Source organism: Trichomycterus rosablanca, chromosome 13, assembly GCF_030014385.1.
Source record: "Trichomycterus rosablanca isolate fTriRos1 chromosome 13, fTriRos1.hap1, whole genome shotgun sequence".
NCBI lineage: Eukaryota > Metazoa > Chordata > Actinopteri > Siluriformes > Trichomycteridae > Trichomycterus > Trichomycterus rosablanca.
Window position 1 is genome coordinate 28,742,253 of NC_086000.1, and position 23,707 is coordinate 28,765,959.

General features: G+C 38.3%; 1 protein-coding gene across 1 annotated transcript; it reads right to left on the reverse strand.

Moving 5' to 3' along the window:
• Nucleotides 1-5,165: 5,165 nt before the first annotated feature.
• LOC134324862 (solute carrier family 2, facilitated glucose transporter member 1) lies at nt 5,166-15,740 on the reverse strand. The gene is made up of 10 exons (XM_063006742.1): nt 15,726-15,740; nt 15,359-15,490; nt 12,485-12,645; nt 9,918-10,158; nt 9,681-9,843; nt 8,216-8,400; nt 7,816-7,920; nt 6,570-6,671; nt 5,443-5,646; nt 5,166-5,345 (listed from the first exon to the last, which is right to left on the reverse strand). The coding sequence occupies exons 1-10, from the start codon at nt 15,738-15,740 to the stop codon at nt 5,166-5,168; spliced, it is 1,488 nt and encodes a 495-aa protein (XP_062862812.1).
• Between the last annotated feature and the right edge of the window lie 7,967 nt (nt 15,741-23,707).

The following is a 23,707-nucleotide window of genomic DNA, read 5'->3' on the forward strand; positions in this document are numbered from 1 at the left end:
GCTGTCCTTATTGCTTGTAAACATCTTAAAGTAAACATCTGATATTTTGAATGTAAATAAGTTATGGCTGTATTGATTTAAAAACACAATAATCCGGTGGATCCACCAGACCCACAAACATTGGCTGAGTAACAAAACTATGAACACAATACAAATGTTAAATGAATGCTTGTATCACAGTGGCCAGTGAAAGACCGGATGGGACAAATTTGCTTACTGAACTGATAGGGAGAAACCGTGATATACTGAATTAACGCTCACTATGTGCAGAGGATCGTCATTTAATCACGTGCGACTCCATGCTTCCACGCCAGCCAAAATGGCAATGCAGAAGGTCATGACTCTTAACGTGACTCACTGCTGAATCTATTTAGTAAATAAACTAAATTACAGCTACAGACTTTGACTCAGCTTGGCTCCCAGTAGACTGTGTGGTGTTAAATGAAACCTGTTGTTTGAGTTAAACTGTTAGGTGGGAAAGTCAAACATTTGGAAGAATTCTTATGTGTTTAACCTTTTCCTTTAAAAAAATATTCATAATCAAACATATCATGTACGGCAGTAAACAAATGGGGGGAAAAATAGGTGTCTTGCCAACCTTAGAAATCAATCCTGGCATTCAGTTGTGAAAATAACTATTGTTTTATTGTATTCTTACATTAAACAATACAAATAACAGCAATGTGGGACCAATTTTTAACACTGTAAAAAAGACCAATGTTTATGAGTGTTTACCAATTTATTTGTTCAAACCAAACACTGGAACATGAACTTCATCAACACTTGCTCATAAATCATTTTTGTTACTGTAGGAAAACTTTTGTTGACTGTTAGTAATATTTTGTTTGTTCTATTGTTTAATAAACAATTAATTATTGTTTATCAAATGGTTGTTCCATGCTTATATTGGATTTTCAAGAATTTGGTATGTACGTGGCATGGGTGGGTAGTAATAAGCCGAAATTACTTACACAGATTTACACAGATTACCAGTATGAAAACTAAATGTATTTTTAAAAGGAGTTTTATATGGATTATTTATAGCTTTACCTAAGAAAATTTTACATTTGTCTAAATTACATTGTATATTTACTTAACTAGTTTCATGCAATGTTTCTACTGTTACATTAAAGTCTGTGAATGAAACTCATATGCAGTTATGTCAATTAGGTCATTCAGTAGTGTCTCAATACAATAATTAAACCCAATAGCGAGTAAATCTGCAAGTCTTATGGAATATGGCATATGTTTGAAAAATACTTATGTCCATATGCATCTAAAAATCAGATTATAAAGACATATATTTGTGCCCATTTAGTCAAAAGAGCATTTGTATGCCTGGGCATTAATGTTGGTTAGGAAAACCTCAATTAATGTTCTAGTTCATTCCACACGACCTCGAGTGTTCTATTGCTTTTATACAACAGTTTTTACAAAATAAAGAAAGAAAATAAATCAAAGAAGCCCTGAATTTCATATTAAATATGCTTTAATATTGACAATACCTTCCGCCAAAAAGTAGTTCCACAATGAATATAAAGTTTAACACTACAAAGCAGACATCCCAAGTTGCAAAAACTCATTTCAGGGAGGTAAGAACAAGAAGAAGAAGAAAACAAGAACCTCCGAAGGGAAAAAAGAAATAAAAAAACCTCTCGCACACACCAAAGGCTATGGATGAAAACAGAACTACTAGGAGCTGCTAACTGGCTTAACTAACTGTTCGCGTTACAAACACATTAATGTTCCCTAAATAGTGCACTAGATTGTGTATCAGATCATGGATATATGTTCCCTACATAGTGCACTTGATAGTGAATTAGACAATTGGTTATGTTCCCTACACAGTGCGCTAGATGATTGTGTATCAGATAACAAATTTAAAATGCGATCGGGAATAAAGTCTGTGTTGCCTGCGTGCGCGTTTGTGTGCATGAAGCTTGTCGTTAGTGGCAACGCGTCAGCGGAGTAATACCATTGTGGTGTGAAAAGACCGTGCTGTTATCACGAATATCAGCACGTTTAGAGCACTTCTCGACCAATCAGATTGTAAGGTCGGAACTACCTGTTGTATAAATATATACAGTATATACACCGATCAGCCATAACATTAAAACCACCGCTTTGTTTCTCCACTCACTGTTCATTTTATCAGCTCCACTTACCATATAGAAGCACTTTGTAGTTCTACAATTACCGACTGTAGTCCATCTATTTCTCTACATACTTGTTTAGCCTGCTTTCACGCTGTTCTTCAGTGGTCAGGACCCCCACAGGACCACCACAGAGCAGGTATTATTTAGGTGGTGGGTCATTCTCAGCCCTGCAGTGACACTGACATGATGGTGGTGTCTGCTCTGTGGTGGTCCTGTGGGGGTCCTGACCATTGAAGAACCTGGTGAAAGGGGGCTAATAAAGCATGCAGAGAAACAGAAGGACTACAGTCAGTAATTGTAGAGATACAAAGTGCTCTTATATGGTAAGTGGAGTTGATTAAATGGATAGTGAGTGTAGAAACAAGGAGGTGTTTTTAATCTTATGGATGATATATAATATATGTAGATAGACAGACAGACAGACAGACAGACAGACAGACAGAGAGACAGACAGACAGACAGACAGACAGACAGGCAGAGAGACAGACAGAGTGTAACCCTTGATCGAAAAAAAGTTGGGACAGTATGGAAAAAAAATGCAGACAGTATGAACCCAAGATATTTTATGTTTTTTTCTGGTCAATTACTAAATAATAATGTGACTTAAAACTGGTGATGTCAAAAGTGATTGTAATCAATATTTGGAACAAAACAATAACCACAATAGGCTTTAAGGAGAAAAGATGGGCAGAGGATCTCAAGTTTGTCAACAACTGCATAAGAATATAATGGAATGCAGTCCATCTGTCCCCAATAGAGAATGTTAAAATGAAAAATGCAACAACGACATCCCTGTAACAGATGAATGGGACAAAATAACATTTTATTGCTTGTTATCCTCGGTGTGAAAAAAATCTGTATTGTGAAAAAGAATGGCAACATTAAAAAGTGATAAATGCTTTATCGTCCCAACTTTTTTAGGAATGTGTTGCAGGCCTGAAATGTGGAAATGGATGTATATTAACACATGAAATGAAATTGACCAGACAAAACATAAAATATTTCTCTACATTTTTTAATTTGCATTTTATATACTGTCCCAGCTTTTTTGTTATTCGGCTGTGTACATAAATTTTAAGTACTACAAAGTTACTTTGCCTTCTCTGTGATACCAGTGAATAAAAACATGAAGCAAAGTCTGCAATTTTGCCAACACACTATAGAATTGATTTATAACGAGTGTCTAATATTGATAAATAATGTAGAGCCTGTTTTATTCCTATGTTGTTCCTTGTTGCATTTTAAGTAAGCACTTTGTTCAGGTGTTACAAATAGATTTGTTTGTTTTGCAGTTATATGGTTACACCCATACACTCTATTTCTTTCTTTCTAATTGTATTCCCACATAACCGCTGTGTTTATGAGGCATGACTGTAAAGTATTGCATGGCTTCATTATACTGTAACTTTGGGTTTTATTGTGGTGTCACACTACAAGACAGTAGGTTTATTTAAATTGGCAACACTGGTTACCAACTAAAATATATTCTTAGACAGAATGATATTCTGCATACCACAGGGTTTCTCAACTGCTGGGCCACAGACCACAAGTCCAGAGAGGGTCATTAATAATTCATTACTGTAAAGTTATTTAGGAGATGTGAGTCAGGCTCTGCAGTAGATAGCAAATTTATTCACAATAATGTTTCTAGACCTGTGTTTGTGTGTGTGTGTGTGTGTGTGTGTGTGTATGCATATTCATTTATATTAAAAAAATGGTAATTCAATACAGAAATCTATTTTTGAATTGTATTTTACATTTTTAAGATCATCAGCAGTGCTGTCCCAGTCAAGTGTCTATATATATACACCGATCATCCATAACATTAAAACCACCTACTTGTTCTACACTCGCTGTCCATTTTATCAGCTCCACTTACCATATAGAAGCACTTTGTAGTTCTACAATTACTGACTGCAGTCCATCTATTTCTTTGCATGCTTTGTTAGCCCCTTTCATGCTGTTCTTCAATGGTCAGGACCCCCACAGGACAACTACAGAGCAGGTATTATTTAGGTGGTGGATCATTCTCAGCACTGCAGTGACACTGACATGGTGGTGGTGTGTTAGTGTGTGTTGTGCTGGTATGAGTAGATCAGACACAGCAGCGCTGCTGTAGTTTTTAAATACTGTGTCCACTCACTGTCCACTCTATTAGACACTCCTACCTAGTTGGTCCACCTTGTAGATGTAAAGTCAGAGACAATCGCTCATCTTTTGCTGCTGTTTGAGTTGGTCATCTTTGAGACTTTCATCAGTGGTCACAGGACGCTGCCCACGGGGCGCTGTTGACTGGATATTTTTGGTTGGTGGACTATTCTCAGTCCAGCAGTGACAGTGAGGTGTTTTAAAACTCCAGTCTGTGTCTGATCCACCACCAATATGTCAGTGTCACTGCAGTGCTGAGAATGATCCACCACCCAAATAATACCTGCTCTGTAGTGGTCCTGGGAGAGTCCTGACCATTGAAGAACAGCATGAAAGGGGGCTAACAAAGCATGCAAAGAAATAGATGGACTACAGTCAGTAATTGTAGAACTACAAAGTGCATCTATATGGTAAGTGGAGCTGATCAAATGGACAGTGAGTGTAGAAACAAGGAGGTGTTTTTAATGATACAGTTAATCGGTGTAGCTATGCTTCAGCTTCATGAGCAAAGCTGCTCAAAGCTTTGACCTTAACACCAAAAACCTTTGGAATGAATTGGAACAACAAATGTTAGCCATAACTTCTTATCCAGCATCAGTTTATGACCTCTCAAACGCTCTCCAAATGAACACAAATGCCCAATTTGACACACTCTGGTGGAGGCTGTTAAAGCAGCAAAAAAAGGGAACTCCATATCAATGTCCATATGTTTGAAATAGGATGACCAGCGGGTTTATGGTCAGGTTTTTACATCCTTATAGTGTAAACACTATATCCATATAGTGTAAATGGTATAAATATAAAAAGCTATCACTACTCAGAATATTATATAATTTGCTAATCATTGTAGTGACTCTGTGGTCAGGAAAATGTATTAAAACTTGTCTTGTCATGCATGAGGATCTTCTCAGCCCCCCGAAATTCTGCAGCAATGTCATCGAAAGTACGGCCCTTGGTTTCTGGGAGGCGAATCATTGTGTAAGTAAATGCCACCAAGGCCATTAACATAAAGATCAGATAGACATAGGCGCCACACAGTTTCTGAAATAAATAAATAAATAAATACAGATTATGAAATAGCATTTAAACATGCTACACAGTTTTTTTTAGATTTCTTAGTTCAAAAAGATGTGCGTACCCATAATTCCGGAAAAAGAAGCGCAAGAAGAAATTTTCCACCCCAGTTAATTAAGCTGACGAAAGCCATGGCGATGGGTCGGGCCGACTGGTCGACAAGCTCAGCAGCAATAAACCAAGAAATTGGCCCAGGTCCCAACTCATAGGCTGAGATCAGGAGGAACATCACCAGAACCTGAAAACCACGGCTCTCTGGCACTATATTCTAAAGAGATAAAAAGTAGGGTTAAAAAGAAAAAATAACAATATTATACACGGTTAATGTTTTATACACTGATCAGCCATAACATTAAAACCACCTCCTAGTTTCTACACTCACTGTCCATTTTATCAGCTTATCATCTGTTTCTCTACATACTTTTTTAGCCTGCATTCACCCTGTTCTTCAATGGTCAGGACCCCCCCAGAACCACTACAGAGCAGGTATTATTTGGGTGGTTAATCATTCCCAGCACTGCAGTGACATGGTGGTGGTGTGTTAGTGTGTGTTGTGCTGGTATGAGTGGATAAGACACAGCAGCACTGCTGGAGTTTTTAAATACCTTGTCCACTCACTGTCCACTTTATTAGACACTCCTACCTAGTTGGTCCACCTTGTAGATGTGAAGTCAGAGACGATCGCTCATCTATTGCTGCTGTTTGAGTTGGTCATCTTCTAGACCTTCATTAGTGGTCACAGGACCCTGCCCACGGGATGCTGTTAGCTGGATATTTTTGATTGGTGGACTATTCTCAGTCCAGCAGTGACAGTGAGGTGTTTAAAAAACTCCAGCAGCGCTGCTGTGTCTGATCCACTCATACCAGCACAACACACACTAACACACCACCACCATGTCAGTGTCACTGCAGTGCTGAGAATGATCCACCACCTGAATAATACCTGCTCTGTAGTGATCCTGTGGGGGTCCTGACCATTGAAGAACAGCATGAAAGAGGGGCTAACAAAGCATGTAGAGAAACAGATGGACTACAGTCAGTAATTGTAGAACTACAAAGTGCTTCTATATGGTAAGTGGAGCTGATAAAATGGACAGTGAGTGTAGAAACAAGGAGGGGGATTTAATGTTATGACTGATCAGTGTACATTACTAAGTCTTTTTTATAATTAATTAGTTTCGTTAAACTTACCAGCATGGAATCTGTGAGGGTCATGAGTAAATTACATATAGCTAATGACATGAAGCCAGTAAGGAGCAGCTTCCTACGCCCAGCCCTCTCCACCAGAAAGACCTTTAAGAAAATAAAATCAACAAATCATTCATTATTACAAAGTTCACATTTCTGTGTAAATATGATGAGAAGTTCTGAATACTGACATTTCTTAGTATGAAATCTACACCAACTAGGCATAACATTATGACCACTGACAGGTGAAGTGAATAACAATAATAGTGGGTGGGATATATTAGGCACACTTGACTTGAATATATATATACACCGATCAGTCATAACATTAAAACCACCTCCTTGTTTCTACACTCACTGTCCATTTTATCAGCTCCACTTACCATATAGAAACACTTTGTAGTTCTACAATTACTGACTGTAGTCAATTTTTTTCTCCACATGCTTTGTTAGCCCCCTTTCATGCTGTCCTTCAATGGTCAGGACTCTCTGAGGACCGCTAAAGAGCAGGTATTATTTGGGTGGTGTATCATTGTCAGCACTGCAGTGACACTGACATGGTGGTGGTGTGTTAGTGTGTGTTGTGCTGGTATGAGTGGATAAGACAATGCTGATGGAGTTTTTAAACACATCACTGTCACTGCTGGACTGAGAATAGTCCACCAACCAAAAACATCCAGCCAACAGCGCCCCATGGGCGGCGTCCTGTGACCACTAATGAAGGTCTAGAAGATGACCAACTCAAACAGCAGCAATAGATGAGTGATCGTCTCTGACTTTACATCTACAAGGTGGACCAACTAGGTAGAAGTGTCTAATAGAGTGGACAGTGAGTGGACACGGTATTTTAAAACTCCAGCAGCACTGCTGTGTCTGATCAACTCATACCAGCACAACACACACTAACACGCCACCACCATGTCAGTGTCACGGCATTGCTGAGAATCATCCACCACCTAAATAATACCTGCTCTGTAGTGGTGCTGTGGAGGTCCTGACCATTGAAGAACAGGGTGAAAGCAGGTTAAAAAGGTATGTGGAGAAATAGGTGGACTACAGTCAGTAATTGTAGAACTACTGAACAACAAGTGTTTCTATATGGTAAGTGGAGCTGATAAAATGAGGGTAAAAACAAGGAGGTGGTTTTAATGTTATGGCTGAACAGTATATATGTATATATATATATATATATATATATATATATATACACTGTATATATATAATAGAATAGAATGGTCTTTACACTCACAGCCACTATGGTGAATGCTACATTGATGACTCCTACGCCCAGCGTCAGGTATTCAGCTTCATTAAATTTTGCCTTGGTGAATATTTTAGTTGAATAATTAATTACCTGTAAAAAAAAAAAAAAAAAAAGTAAAACATTAAATAGTGTAGGTCCAGTCTTCAGCGTTCACTTCACTTTACTAACTATGTGTTGTGTAGGATGAAGATAGACTTAAATGATAACGATGGATATAAAGCGTGTTTCATCAGAGTAAATATTAAACAATAAACAAAATAAAAAATAAACATTTATTTTGGTGACTTTCTAGATTTGGGAATATTTTGTGGTTTAAAAACAATTAAACAATTTGATCATAATTGAAATAAATTAATTAGTTTAAAAATAATAATAAAATACTCACCGCATTAAATCCAGATAACTGGCTCCCCAGGCTTGTCATTAGGATAAGGATCATCGGCTGTCTGTAGCATTGTTTTGTAAAGAATTCTTTGACTCTTAGTCTTGCTTCTATGTGGGACGCTTCCTCCGTCATTTCCTTCAGTTCCTCAGTGATCTTGTCAGGGTTTCGTCTCAGCCTACTTAAGGCTGTAGATATATATATAAATTAGACTTTACAGCAGGGGTGTCAAAGTCATTTGCACAGAGGGCCACATCTGCATTATTATCAAAGGGCCGATTGTAACGTATCCTGCTGTGATTGCATGCTGCCTTTTACGTCTGGGACAATTTGTTGTTTTTCTTGGAGGCTAAATTCTGTTTGGTGTCAAAATGCCAAATTTATACTCATAACACAAGAGACATAGCGTTTTTTCTTCTTGAAGCACAAACTTAAATTTCCTTCCTTCTACTTTAATTTTCTCTTCTTCTACATTTTGGGATTATTTGTAAATATTTCTCAAAATTTCTTGATGCATGATAATAATCCAGGTACACAAATCCACAAAGTTGAATCAGTTCATCTGGACACGAGTTTGTTGTAGAGATACGTTTCATCACTCATCCAAGTGACTTCTTCAGTCTGAGCTGGTGTTGAATACCCCAACCTTATATGCAGTTGATTTGCATAATGACCGATCACCGCCCATTGCATAACAATGGATCCAGTGATCAGGTCCATATGCAAATCACAATGACTATTAATTACAATGCCCATGTCTACCTTTCACATATGACTGGGGTATAGCTCCTGTCACGGTGTTGTAAGATGGTGAGAGATGTACTCTCAGGCCCCCCCCTTGCTTCAGGCATGGTTGTTCCCCCCTCACATAGATGGCCTCTTTGACTCCTCGTTCAAACTTCCCAGGGGGGTGGGGGGCTGAGAGTACATCTCTCACCATCTTACAACACCGTGACAGGAGCTATACCCCAATCATATGTGAAAGGCACACATGGCCCTTGTAATTAAAGGTCATTGTGATTTGCATATGAACCTGATCACCGATTTCATTTTTATGCAATGGGCGGTTGTTATGCAAATCAACTGCATATAAGGTTGGGGTATTCACCACCAGCTCAGACTAAAGAAGTCACTTGGATGAGTGATGAAGCGTATCTCTACCACAAACTTGTGTCCAGATAAACTGATTCAACTTTGTGCGTTTCTTAACATTACTTATTGGAAAACCACCTCAGTTAAACGCTGATATGGAAACGCTGCCATGTAGTGGCGGGATGCGATCACATTGCGGGTCACAAAATCGGCATTCATTGTGGGAGATGCAGTTTATGTATGATTTTACAGTATATTTTAAGACAGTCATACGTCTTTTAAGCTCTCGCGGGCCACATAAAATGACGTGAGGTTGAGTTTGACACATGCTTTACAGTGTGATTACTTAAACTGATTAACTGGAGCAAATACTCACCAGCTTTTGCCTCCTTCTCTTTGCCACAGTTGATAAAAAGGTATCGTGGGCTCTCAGGGCAGAAAGGTAGGATCATATATTGAAGGATTGCAGGTATAAGGGAGAGGGACAGCATAAATGTCCAGTAGTTCTCTGTCCCCAACACTGTCTCCAAGCCCACTATCTGAAACATTTAACATAAACTTTAGAACAGTAATGCCTGAAGAAGTAATAAAAAGAAGACATGTGTGGTCTTACCATTCCCAGTAAAATGCCAGAAGCAAAAGAAACTTGATTGAGGGATGCAAAGGCACCACGAAGGTTAATTGGGGAAATTTCTTGGATGTATACCGGGTTTAAACACATCGTCAGTCCACAAAACAGGCCAAAAATAAAGCGGCCTAGAATGAAAAGTTCAAAAGACTTAGCTGCCTTGCAGAGGAACATCAGACTGACCCCCACTATAGACAAAGCATTGCCAATAAGAATAGGGTTCCTCCTGTAGGAGATAAAAAAATACACATTCTTATTTCTTCTATACAGTGTATCACAAAAGTGAGTACACCCCTCACATTTCTGCAAATATTTCATTATATCTTTTCATGGGACAACACTATAGACATGAAACTTGGATATAACTTAGAGTAGTCAGTGTACAGCTTGTATAGCAGTGTAGATTTACTGTCTTCTGAAAATAACTCAACACACAGCCATTAATGTCTAAATAGCTGGCAACATAAGTGAGTACACCCCACAGTGAACATGTCCAAATTGTGCCCAAATGTGTCGTTGTCCCTCCCTGGTGTCATGTGTCAAGGTCCCAGGTGTAAATGGGGAGCAGGGCTGTTAAATTTGGTGTTTTGGGTACAATTCTCTCATACTGGCCACTGGATATTCAACATGGCACCTCATGGCAAAGAACTCTCTGAGGATGTGAGAAATAGAATTCTTGCTCTCCACAAAGATGGCCTGGGCTATAAGAAGATTGCTAACACCCTGAAACTGAGCTACAGCATGGTGGCCAAGGTCATACAGCGGTTTTCCAGGACAGGTTCCACTCGGAACAGGCTTCGCCAGGGTCGACCAAAGAAGTTGAGTTCACGTGTTCGGCGTCATATCCAGAGGTTGGCTTTAAAAAATAGACACATGAGTGCTGCCAGCATTGCTGCAGAGGTTGAAGACGTGGGAGGTCAGCCTGTCAGTGCTCAGACCATACGCCGCACACTGCATCAACTCGGTCTGCATGGTCGTCATCCCAGAAGGAAGCTGACGCACAAGAAAGCCCGCAAACAGTTTGCTGAAGACAAGCAGTCCAAGAACATGGATTACTGGAATGCCCTGTGGTCTGACGAGACCAAGATAAACTTGTTTGGCTCAGATGGTGTCCAGCATGTGTGGCGGCGCCCTGGTGAGAAGTACCAAGACAACTGTATCTTGCCTACAGTCAAGCATGGTGGTGGTAGCATCATGGTCTTGGGCTGCATGAGTGTTGCTGGCACTGGGGAGCTGCAGTTCATTGAGGGAAACATGAATTCCAACATGTACTGTGACATTCTGAAACAGAGCATGATCCCCTCCCTTCGAAAACTGGGCCTCATGGCAGTTTTCCAACAGGATAACGACCCCAAACACAACCTCCAAGATGACAACTGCCTTGCTGAGGAAGCTGAAGGTAAAGGTGATGGACTAAACCCAATTGAGCACCTGTGGCGCATCCTCAAGTGGAAGGTGGAGGAGTTCAAGGTGTCTAACATCCACCAGCTCCGTGATGACATCATGGAGGAGTGGAAGAGGATTCCAATAGCAACCTGTGCAGCTCTGGTGAATTCCATGCCCAGGAGGGTTAAGGCAGTGCTGGAAAATAATGGTGGTCACACAAAATATTGACACTTTGGGCACAATTTGGACATGTTCACTGTGGGGTGTACTCACTTATGTTGCCAGCCATTTAGACATTAATGGCTGTGTGTTGAGTTATTTTCAGAAGACAGTAAATCTACACTGCTATACAAGTTGTACACTGACTACTCTAAGTTATATCCAAGTTTCATTTCTATAGTGTTGTCCCATGAAAAGATATAATAAAATATTTGCAGAAATGTGAGGGGTGTACTCACTTTTGTGATACACTGTATATATACTGATCAGCCATAACATCTACACTCACTGTCCTTTTTATCAGATCCATTTACCATATAGGAGCACTTTGTAGTTCTACAATAACTGACTGTGGTCAATCTGTTTCTCTGCATGCTTTGTTAGTCCCCTTTCATGCTGTTCTTCAATGGTCAGGACCACTACAGAGCAGGTATTATTTGGGTGGTGGGTCATTCTCAGCACTGCAGTGACACTGACATGGTGGTGGTGTGTTAGTGTGTGTTGTGATGGTATGAGTGGATAAGACACAGCAATGCTGAAGGAGTTTTTAAACACCCCACTGTCACTGCTGGACTGAGAATAGTCCACCAGCTAAAAATATGAATCCAACAGTGCCCCGTGGGCAGTGTCCTGTGACCACTGATGAAGGTCTAGAAGATGACCAACTCAAACAGCAGTGCAGTGCTGAGAATGACCCACCACCTAAATAATACCTGCTCTGTAGTGGTTCTGTGGGGGTCCTGACCATTGAAGAACAGCGTGAAAGCAGGCTAAAATAAAGTATGTAGAGCAACAGTCAGTCATTGTAGAACTACAAAGTGCTTCTATATGGTAAGTGGAGCTGATAAAATGGACAGTGAGTGTAGAAACAAGAAGGTGGTTTTAATGTTATGGCTAATCATCAGTGTATTTGTTCTTTGTTTACCAAAGCCATTGCAAATTTTTACCTTCCATATGAACTCGCAAGGCTTTTGACCCCCAGTGACCCCAGCAGGGCTCCAAAATCCTTGATGCTGACTGACAGAGACCACAGTAATGTGAGAGTGTGGTCTGGCATGGCCTCGTTGTTCCTGGATTTCCATGTCACATTAAAGAATTCCTCGATGATCTGATTGAAGAAAGAACATAAACACGGGAGGAAACACGCATCTGCTAAACGACTTCGCTGTCTAACAATTGTTTAGATATTCCATACAAAATACAAAATATCTAAACAAAGAAAAAACTCACGCACACTTATCCAAAATGTCTGGCAGTAATTTTTCAGTATGAGTATCATTGAATTAAGAAGTCTTTATTAAATTCTATCCTAGGTACATTTTTGAGAAGTATAAAATAAAAATCTAATGTATATATACAACTTTAAATCAGAAACAGTATGGGAAATGCAAATAAAATAAAAATGCAGTGTTCCTTACATTTACTTTGACTTTCATTTGATTGCAGACAGTTTGAACCTGAGATATTTCATGTTTTATCTGCTCAACTTTATTTCATTTGTTAATAAATCTACATTCCTGCATTTCAGACCTGCAACACATTCCAAAAAAAGTTGGGGCTAGTAATGAGGTAAAAAAAACTAAATAATGATGTGATTCCAAACAGGTGATGTCAACAGGTGCTTGAAATTTGGTTTGGTACAAAAGCAGCATCCAGGAAAGGCTGAGTCTTTGATGAGCAAAGATGATCAGAGGATCTCCAGTTTGTCAACAAATGTGTGAGAAAATGATTGAAATGTTTAAAAACAATGAACCTCAAAGAAAGATTGGAAGGGATTTGCATATTTCTCCTCTACAGTGCATAATATCATTAAAAGAGTCAATGAATCGGGAGGAATTTCAGTGCATAAAGGCAAAGGCGCAAACTTATGCTGAACACTTGTGATCTTCGATCCCTCAGACGGCACTGCATCAAGAACCGCCACTCAACAATAGCTGATATAACCACATGGGTGAGGGATTACTTTGGCAAACCTTTGTCAAGCACTACAATACAGAGTTACATGCACAAATGCCACTTAAAACTTTGCTGTGCCAAAAAGAAGCCTTATGTTAACCATGTCCAGAAGCAGCATTGACTTCTCTGGGCTTTGAGGCATCTAGGATGGACCATTACTCAGTGGAAACGTGTATTGTGGTCAGATGAATCAGCATTCCAGGTCTTTTTTGGAAAAAAATGGACGCCATGTGCTCCGGACCAAAGATGAAAGGGACCATCCAGACTGTTATCAGCAACAAGTCCAAAAGCCAGGTCTGTCAGTGTATGGAACTGTGTTAGTGCCCTTGGCAAAGGTCATTTACACTTCTGCTATGGTAGCATTAATGCAGAAAAGTACATTGAGATCTTAGAGCAACATATGCTGTCTTCAAGACATCATCTTTTCAAGGACGTCCATGCATTTTTGGAGAATTTTGAAACGGAAAATGCGACATCAATGACCCCGTACTGTTGCACATCTTAAGACGTGTTTGCAGGAAGAATGAGACAAAATAAAAGCTGAAACACTAAACCACTTGGTCTCCTCGGTGCCAAAACATCTTTTAAGTGTGATGAAAAGGAATAGCAACATTACAAAGTGGTAAATGCTTTAGTGTCCCAACTAGTTGCAGGCCTAAAATGAAATAAAGTTGACCAGACAAAAATGAAATATCTCAGGTTCATCCTGTCTGCAATCAAATAAAAGTCAAAGTAAATGTGTGTTTTTTTTTTTTTTTTTTTTTTTTTTTTTTTTTTTTTTTTTTTACTATTTACATTTTCCATGCTGTCCCAACTTTTTCTGATTTGGGGTTGTATTTTTACAAAGTTATACAGCATTACAAAAGCAAATTCTGATAAGTGTACTTTGGCAATTATATATTTTCCTACACCATGTCTAATTGTAAATTCCTAACCTACAGAGCAGAAATCCATCATTAGATTAGAGTCAAGTGGTATTGTGCATTACACCAGGATATACAATATATCATCAGGGTATATACCCAGATGATGTTTGGCTGTTATGATAGTGATCATAAGCTGAGGTGATAAATCAGGAGTTGTATGACCTTGTATGACCTAATGCTTTCTGAATGAGCTGTTTTATATTATTATAAAAATCATACAGTTGACCACAGTTAGAAAGAAATTTGCAAACTGACCTATTGCAAGGGTAACGTCCTATGACCTTATAACCCATTCCATGTCTGTATATAATCGATGGCAATATTCTAAAATTTGTCTTTCATAGCAATGGCTGAGAATACAATATTCTAAGAAAAAAACAATGTTTACATTCTTTTTGCCATGTCGTGTATTTCAAAAACCCTTAAAACCAAATATTCATGTAATGAGGTCTTATACATACGTCTGTTTAAATATCCTATTAAGAACATCAGCAAAATTATGTACATTGCTTAGAAAGTGGTTATGATATATTTAAATATGTTCAAGAGTTCGTCTGGTTTCTGCCAGCATATTGCAGTTGTTATGTCACATGTCGTGTGCCTTCCAGTCCCGTTGTGCAGTGTGAGACTGCATTTCACCCGCTCGAAAGACATGACTAAGATTTGGAAAGCCGTCCCGGTGGTTTTGGAAAAAAATACGAAGTGAAAAGAGCTACAGAGTATCCACAACATAGTCCAGACATCATAGCTACCTGTCTGTAAACATACGGCTTTCCAAGACCACGGCCGGCGGGAGAGAAAGCTCTCACGACTCTGTGAGGTTTACCCGGTCAGATATGTCTGTCAGTGGCGGACCATTCCGCTCTGTGTTTGTGTGTCTGTTTGTAAGTGTGTGTGTGTATATATGAGTGACTGTGGTGAGACCCACAATGTACTCACTCTTGCTGGGGAGTTTAAATTGCCAGTGTGATATCCAATCTGCAGTGAGCCAAACACCGCTGCCACCACTGAGGTTAGCAGCGTGGCAGTTAGCTGGCCCTGGGCATAAGAACAAACATGCGTATTAGTAAACTCTTAAAAGACTCTTAAATCTAAATATACCTTGTTATTTATTATTAAATGTTTTAGCTACTAATCTAACAGATTATAAGAGAGATTCTACAATATAGGAAAGATAATAGATGATAATCATTGGTATAATGATAAAATACTAAACAAATAAAAAGAACAATGGAAAAAGTAGAACAATTAAACAGAACAGAATGTTATCAAGTATTAAGAAATAACATGACAGAAAAGCACTAACCTGTCCAGCTGCCATGGGTCATCAGTCTGGTGTATTTCACTGAAATGAAAAACATGAGTTGATTTTAATATTTACTTTAGAGCTTGTTTTTCCAGCTATAGAACCACAGCTTCTTAAAGTGACAAGTCTAACTAACATAACATGATACTCATCTTACTTTGTTTAAACTTCAGTAATGAAAACACATTACAGGGTCAAACCAGTGGGGTGTTATAGTCATGATGACTTCAATGAAAGTGCCATACTATTCTCAAACAAAGACCACAAGATCCAATATTGAGTGAAATATCCTTATATTCCTTTATCACTGTCACTTATGTGACCCTCCTTTTATATATTTGCTCTACTGTTTACACTACAAACATTACATTTTTTGCACTACAGTCCGTTTCTTTGACTTTGTGCTTGTATTCTGCACAAAAGTGCAGATCTAATCTAATCCAATATAATCAATTATATTTATTTATAAAACAACTTATGTTAAGCTTAATAAAGTGCTTGATTTAGGGTTTGTAAGTGTTACCACATTATTGGGCACTTCATTAGGTTTACCTATGTAATGACATCATAATTTACTGATTGTAGCCAATTGGGTGCTTTCTATGGCCTACTGTTTGCACTACAAACATTTCATTTTTTGCAGTACAGTCCATTTCTTAGACTGTGTGCTTGTATTCTGCACAAATGTAAAATCTAATCTAATCCAATTCAATCCAATCTAATCTAATCTAATCTAATATATTTTTAAAACAAGTAATGTTAAGCTCAATAAAGTGCTTGATTTAGGGTTTGTAAGTGTTACCACATTACTGGCCACTACATTAGGTTTACCTATGTGATGACATCATAATTTACTGATTGTAACCAATTGGTTGCTTTCTATGCCCTGTCCCCTACCTATACCCCATTCATACCAGTGAGGTGCTATTGTCATGAAGTGGAAGTGCCATAACTGAGTGAAATATCCTAATATTTCACTATCACTGTCACTTATGTTACCCTCCTTTTATATATTTGCTCCACTGTTTGCACTACAGTCCATTTCACTAACTTGTATTGGCTTGTATTCTGCACAAATGTAAAATCTAATCTAATCCAATTCAATCCAATCTAATATAATATATATTTATAAAACAAGTCATGTTAAGCTTAATAAAGTGCTTGATTTAGGGTTTGTAAGTGTTACCACATTACTGGGCACTTCATTAGGTTTACCTTTATGATGACATCATAATTTATTGATTGTAGCTAATTGGTTGCTTTCTATGCCCTGTCCCCTACCTATACCCCACTCATACCAGCAGGGTGCTATTGTCATGAAGTGGAAGTGCCATAACTGAGTGAAATATCCTAATATTCATTTGTCACTTACGTATATTACCCTCTCTTTATATGTTTGCCCTACTGTTTACACTACAAACATTTCATTTTTTGCACTACAGTCCATTTCTTTGACTTTGTGCTTGTATTCTGCACAAAAGTGAAATCTGATCCAATCTAATCTAATCTAATATATCTATTTACAAAACAAGACATGTGAGGCTTAATAAAGTGCTTGATTTAGGATTTGTATGTGTTACCACATTACTGGCCACTTCATTAGGTTTACCTATGTGATGACATCATTATTTACTGATTGTAGCCAATTGGTTGCTTTCTATGCCCTGTCCCTTACCTATACCCTATGTATACCAGTGGGGTGCTATTGTCATTAAGTGGAAGTGCCATAACTGAGTAAAATATCCTAATATTAATTTTTCACTGTCACTTATATTGCCCTCATTTTATATATTTGCCTTACTGTTTACACTACAAACATTTTATTTTTTGCACTACAGTCCATTTTTTTGACTTTGTGCTTGTATTCTGCACAAAGGTGGAATCTAATCCAATTCAACACAATTTAATTTAATTTAATTTAATATATTTATCTATAAAACCAGTCATGTTAAGCTTAATAAAGTGCTTGATGTAGGGTTTGTAAGTGTTACCACATTACTGGCCACTTCATTAGGTTTACCTATGTGATGACATCATAATTTACTGATTGTAGCCAATTGGGTGCTTTCTATGCCCTGTCCCCTACCTATATCCCATTCATACCAGTTAGGTGCTATTTTTGTGAAGTGGAAGTACTATACTATTTTTAAACAGAGACAACAGGAACCAGTATTGGGTGAAATGTCCCAATATTCCATTATCAGTCACTAATTTTACCCTTCTTTTATATATTTGCCATAGTGTTTACACTACAAACTTATACTTGTATTCTTCACAAAATACTACTACTACTACTACTACTAATAATAATAATAATAACATATTTATTTATAAAACAAGTCATGTTAAGCGTAATAAAGTTTTGTGATTTAAGTGTTACCACAATTCTGGCCACTTAGGTATTTGGTACATACTGTACATTCATACACCAATTTACTAGTTAAAGCTACCATACTGATACTATTGGTTGCTTTCTACACCCTGTACTCTGCCATACACTATTCATATAATATACTAAATAAAGACCCAATAGAAACCCCTACTAACCAGATATTTGGGTAGTGGATTTTTAGTGCTGAACTGACACTGACATAGCAGTGTGTATTGTACTAGTATCATATATGAGTGTATCAGGTGTAGCCGTGTTGTTGAGATTTTTAAACACCTAAAAACTAGTCACAATTTAAAAATGTTAAACTGATAGAGACTAAAACAAATTTTTGCACATTGTGTTAGCCTAATGCATAGCTTTTATGTGTATGTGAACAGACCAGTCACTCATTTGCTGCTGTAAATTTTACACTCATGCCAATACAACACATATGAATATGTTATTACTATGTTTGACTCATTTCAATGCTGAGAAGGGTCCAACTACCTAAGTGTCTGTGGGGGGTTCATGCAAGGTGACAGTGTACAGTGCACCTTTTATACAGCTCATTAATAGCTCATTAAATGGCCAATACATGAGCATACAAGGCAAGTGTTTCTAATAAAGTGGGTCAGGAAATGTCTATCCATCCATCCATCCATCCATCCATCCATCCATCCATCCATCCATCCATCCATCCATGTTAATATCTATTGAACACTGGCCAATACATCTGCATGATTTATAAAACATATATTAGCAAAAAAGCAGAGAATGTTGCCTGGTTACTGTAAAATAAGCAGGCTTACTGACAATTCGGTAAACCAACCATCGATAACAATTAAACACTGTGTGTATTACTGTTCCATAATGTTCTCAAATGAGTTCTAAACTAATACAACCAAAAAGAAAAGCAGCCACAATAAAAATGAAAACCTTTTGTAGAAATTCATAAAGAAGTAACATGCACCATTAGGTTACTTTGGCCCTAAAATATAATTTGACATTTAGATTACTAATTATTTTGTAATGAAAATGAATTTTTTTTTTAGCATGACATCAGGTGTCTTACCTGTATATAGCACCGAGGTGATTCTAACAGCCACGGAATCTTCTCAGTCGGCTTATCCGTCATGCAGAATTCCTTGGCACCTCCTGACTACGGACAATTCATTTAGAAATTAACACTTGTTCACAAGCAGCATTTAGTTTCAGGATGTTCACTGGCAACCCACTACTCTCTACCATCTGCATGATATCTGTTTTGTCATGCTTGCTCGTACCTATGAACCCATGTGATCCGTGATGAAGTCACACCGGTGTGGTGAATTTGAGCTCGGTCTGAAAGTATGGCAGTGATGGGTCGTCAGTGGGTAGACGGGCATGGGCGTCTCAGGTCCATTCAAAGTATCTCTCTCCGACACTAAGAAAGTGCATCCAGAGTACACTTCCTTTCATATGACTTTTTGTGACCTTAAACCAAGACATGTGAATACACTATACAATCAAAAGTATTTGGACAACTGGCCATGAACTTGTTGGTCATGTCATTCTAAAACTCTGAGCACTCATATGAAGAAAAAAAAAGAATGCCTATATTTGTCATATATACATACACCGATCAGCCATATTAAAACCACCTCCTTGTTTCTACACTCACTGTTCATTTTATTACTTACCATATAGGAGCACTTTGTAGTTCTAGCCCAACGCGCTACCCATTAGGCTACCATATCTTTCCCACCACATCTATTTGCTGTGTCTGTCAGTATGGTAAAAACCATCCACAGTGCAAAGCAAATACATTCAAATGAGCATTTAATAATTGTTGATCAGTGATTTAACTAAGGAGAAGCTAGTTAGAATGGCAACTGTGACTATTTTGCCTGACTTGCAGAAACTTTATTATGCAATACATGTGCAGACACTGCAGTAGTGCTCTTTTACCCAGTTGCTATGTTTAAAAATGTTTTCAGTTGGGCAGCACGGTGGTTTTGGGGGTAGCACTGTCACCTCACAGCAAGCAGGGTTCGATTCCCAGGTGGAGCGGATTGGGTCCTTTCTGTGTGGAGTTTGCATGTTCTCCCAGTGTCTGTGTGGGTTTCCTTCAAGAGCTCTGGTTTCATCCCACAGCACAAAGACATGCAAGTGAGGTATGAGTTTATGTGTGTGTGTTTGCCCTGTGTTGGACTGGCAACCCCTCCATGGTCTTCCCTTTCTTTCGCCCAGTGAATTGGAACCACCGTGACCCTGTAAAGAATAAAGTGCTGGTACAACACAGTGCTGTTTTTAGTTTATTTATGCTTTGCCTTTTGTTTAAAAATTTTTAGTTGCAGATAGTAGAAAGCATAAACTTTTATCTGTTAATATTGTTTCTTTTGATAGTTCAACACCAACAAAACCTATAATAGATTTGCAATTGTTTTATAATGATTACAAATTTATTTAACACATTTCTGTTTGAAACTGAATTAAGGCGTGTCAGTTGGTGTTCAGGATGATGTAAAGTATATTGAATGTACATGGTTAAAAGTGATTTGCGTGTATGCAATGTGTGTCAAGGGAATAATGTATCTCTGTGTGCATCTGAGGTGTTCATTGACTGGTGATTTTAACATGTACTTGTTAGTGTACATTTAATGTACAGGAACTGCTGGTGTCTGCTCAGAGAAAAATTCACTCACTCACTTTCTAAGCCGCTTATCCTAATCAGGGTTGCAAGGCCTGTCCCAGCTCTTAATGGGCGCATTGCACGGAAGAGGTAAGACCTCAAACAGAACCTAATTATCTGTGTATGAATCCAACAGATCAATACCATCCATGAATTTAATTGTAAATGCCTACAATAGCTGGTCTACTGACTTCCACATTTGATTGAGTTTTTTTTTTTGTCCCATTGTGCAATCTTTTCAACATGTGCACACACACACACACACACACATAACTGAACAAGTATTTTGAAAAGATTTGAGGACTAAAACAGGCCTCCACTCACTTCCTAACTTACACATCACATCTGATGCCTTATGTAATTTACAACTGTGACATAATACAATCCAAGCAATTGTGGATTAAGAACTTTGCTCAACAGCCAGCAATGGTCACCTGGCTTTGGTGGGGCTTGAACCAACAACTAACCAATCTAAATATTAGTCCAGTAGCTTAACCACTGTGGTACCACTGCCTCCATACATAAAATGCTTTAAATTTGCTTTGGGTGTGAGTTAGGAAGTGGATGGGTTGCTGACTAATGCATTATGATGCAGTGGTGTCTTGTTCAGGGTGTGTTCCTGGCGTGTGTCCAGTGTTCCCAGGAAAGTGGTTACAAATATGATACCTACTTACTAGAGGTGGAAAGAGTACTAAAATATTGTACTCAAGTAAAAGTACTATTACTTTGATGAATTTTTAGTCCAAAAATCTACTCAAGTAACTCATTTAAAATGTAAACGTTACTTTTTTAACAGAAGGAGGGGGTGTCTCTCCTGTGTAATGCAAACAGGACAAGTGGATATAAATCTCACAATAGTTGTTTTTAATTAAAATATAAAAGAAAAAACATCATGCAACGTTTAAAACATTTATCCTCAATAAATCACTGTATAAACACTGTTTCTCTCTGGGCAAACACAGCTTACACTGCATAATGCAGCTGGTGTCCTTATTGAGCTTGAAGCCAAAGTGGTCCCTCAGATATGGCCAGGGTTTTGCTTCATTTGGTTTAAATTCAACTTCACATTTAAATGGGCCCTCACAGGTGTCTGATTTGTCTGTCCATCTTTTTGAGATTTTAGCGCCAGTTTATTCTCTATCCCAGCATTCACTACAGCAGTTTCCCAGATGCGTTTTTTTTTACCGTTTTTTTTTTTTTTTACTCAGTAATGGATGTTATTTAAAATGTAGCGAATTATAATTCTTAATACAAAATATACTTAAGTAAGAGTAAAATTACAGGTTGTAAAATCTACTTTAAAAAGTACAAGTACACAAAAAAACTACTCAATTACAGTAACGTGAGTAAATGTAATTCGTTACTTTCCACCTTTGCTACTTACCTACCTAATGGCCTCAAATCAGACTGATAATCCATCCAAAATGTCTATTAAAAAGTGTTGAGAATGTGTGTATATCTTAAACAATAATAAAAAATTGAATTGTAGGAAAAAAAGGGAAATAAAAATGTTTCCAGACAGATGAAAGACGTGAGCACATTGTGAGTCAGTTCCTCTTGGTGGAGGCTTTCTCTTGTAAACCATCATATCAACTGTGACACTGCAATTGCAAGCAAATGTTCTGCAGCGTTCACGTCACAACAATAAGATGTTTTACTAGGCTGATATCTTGAGATTCTATAAAACATAAAAGTTAAACGGCAAGATTAATGAATCTGGGTGATAGGAGCATTCCTAAACACCAGCTACATCACAACTGGGCAGAGAAACCACAGCAGTAAAAGCTGAATAGAATACAATAAAACTGAGGTGATGAATATGCCCTCTTTTTTCCAGGTAATCCCTCCCGCATTCCCAAAATGAGCAAACCACAAAAATGAGTCAACGTTTAGTCAGAACAGCTAACACATTTAAGATCTAATACAGCTGTACTTTTGTGTTTGCTTATGTAGAGTTACTGGAATAATTCTCGGGTTAGGGTTAGGGTTAGATCATTTTTTTCTGTGTGACTCAAAAACATTGGACGCATATACACTGATCAGCCATAACATTAAAACCACCTCCTTGTTTCTACACTCACTGTCCATTTTATCAGCTCCACTTACCATATAGAAGCACTTTGTGGCTGTAGTCCATCTGTTTCTCTGCATGCTTTGTTAGCCCCCTTTCATGCTGTTCTTTAATGGTCAGGACTCTCCCAGGACCACTACAGAGCAGGTATAATTTGGGTGATGGGTCATTCTCAGCACTGTAGTGACGCTGACATGGTGGTGGTGTGTTAGTGTGTGTTGTGCTGGTATTAGTGGATAATACACAGCAGCGCTGCTGGAGTTTTTAAATACTGTCCACTCACTGTCCACTCTATTAGACATTCCTCCTAGTTGGTCCACCTTGTAGATGTAAAGTCAGAGACAATCTATTGCTGCTGTTTGAGTTGGTCATCTTCTAGACCTTCATCAGTGGTCACAGGACACTGCCCACATGGCACTGTTGACTGGATACTTTTGGTTTGTGGACTATTCTCAGTCCAGCAGTGACAGTGAGGTGTTTAAAAACTCCAGCAGCGTCTGATCCACTCATACCAGCACAACACACACTAACGCACCACCACCATGTCAGTGTCATTGCAGTGCTGAGAATGATCCACCACCCAAATAATACCTACTCTTTGGTGGTCATGTGGGGGTCCTGATCATTGAAGAACAGCATGAAAGGGGGCTAACAAAGCATGCAGAGAAACAGATGGACTACAGTCAGTAATTGTAGAACTACAAAGTTCTTCTATATGGTAAGTGGAGCTGATAAAATGGACAGTGAGTGTAGAAATAAGAAGGTGGTTTTAATGTTATGGCTGTATATTGTTTACACCATTCTGCCCCTTCCATTAGCATGTTACAGAATATCAGATCAGGCAACATTTTTGATGTAATCATTGCCAA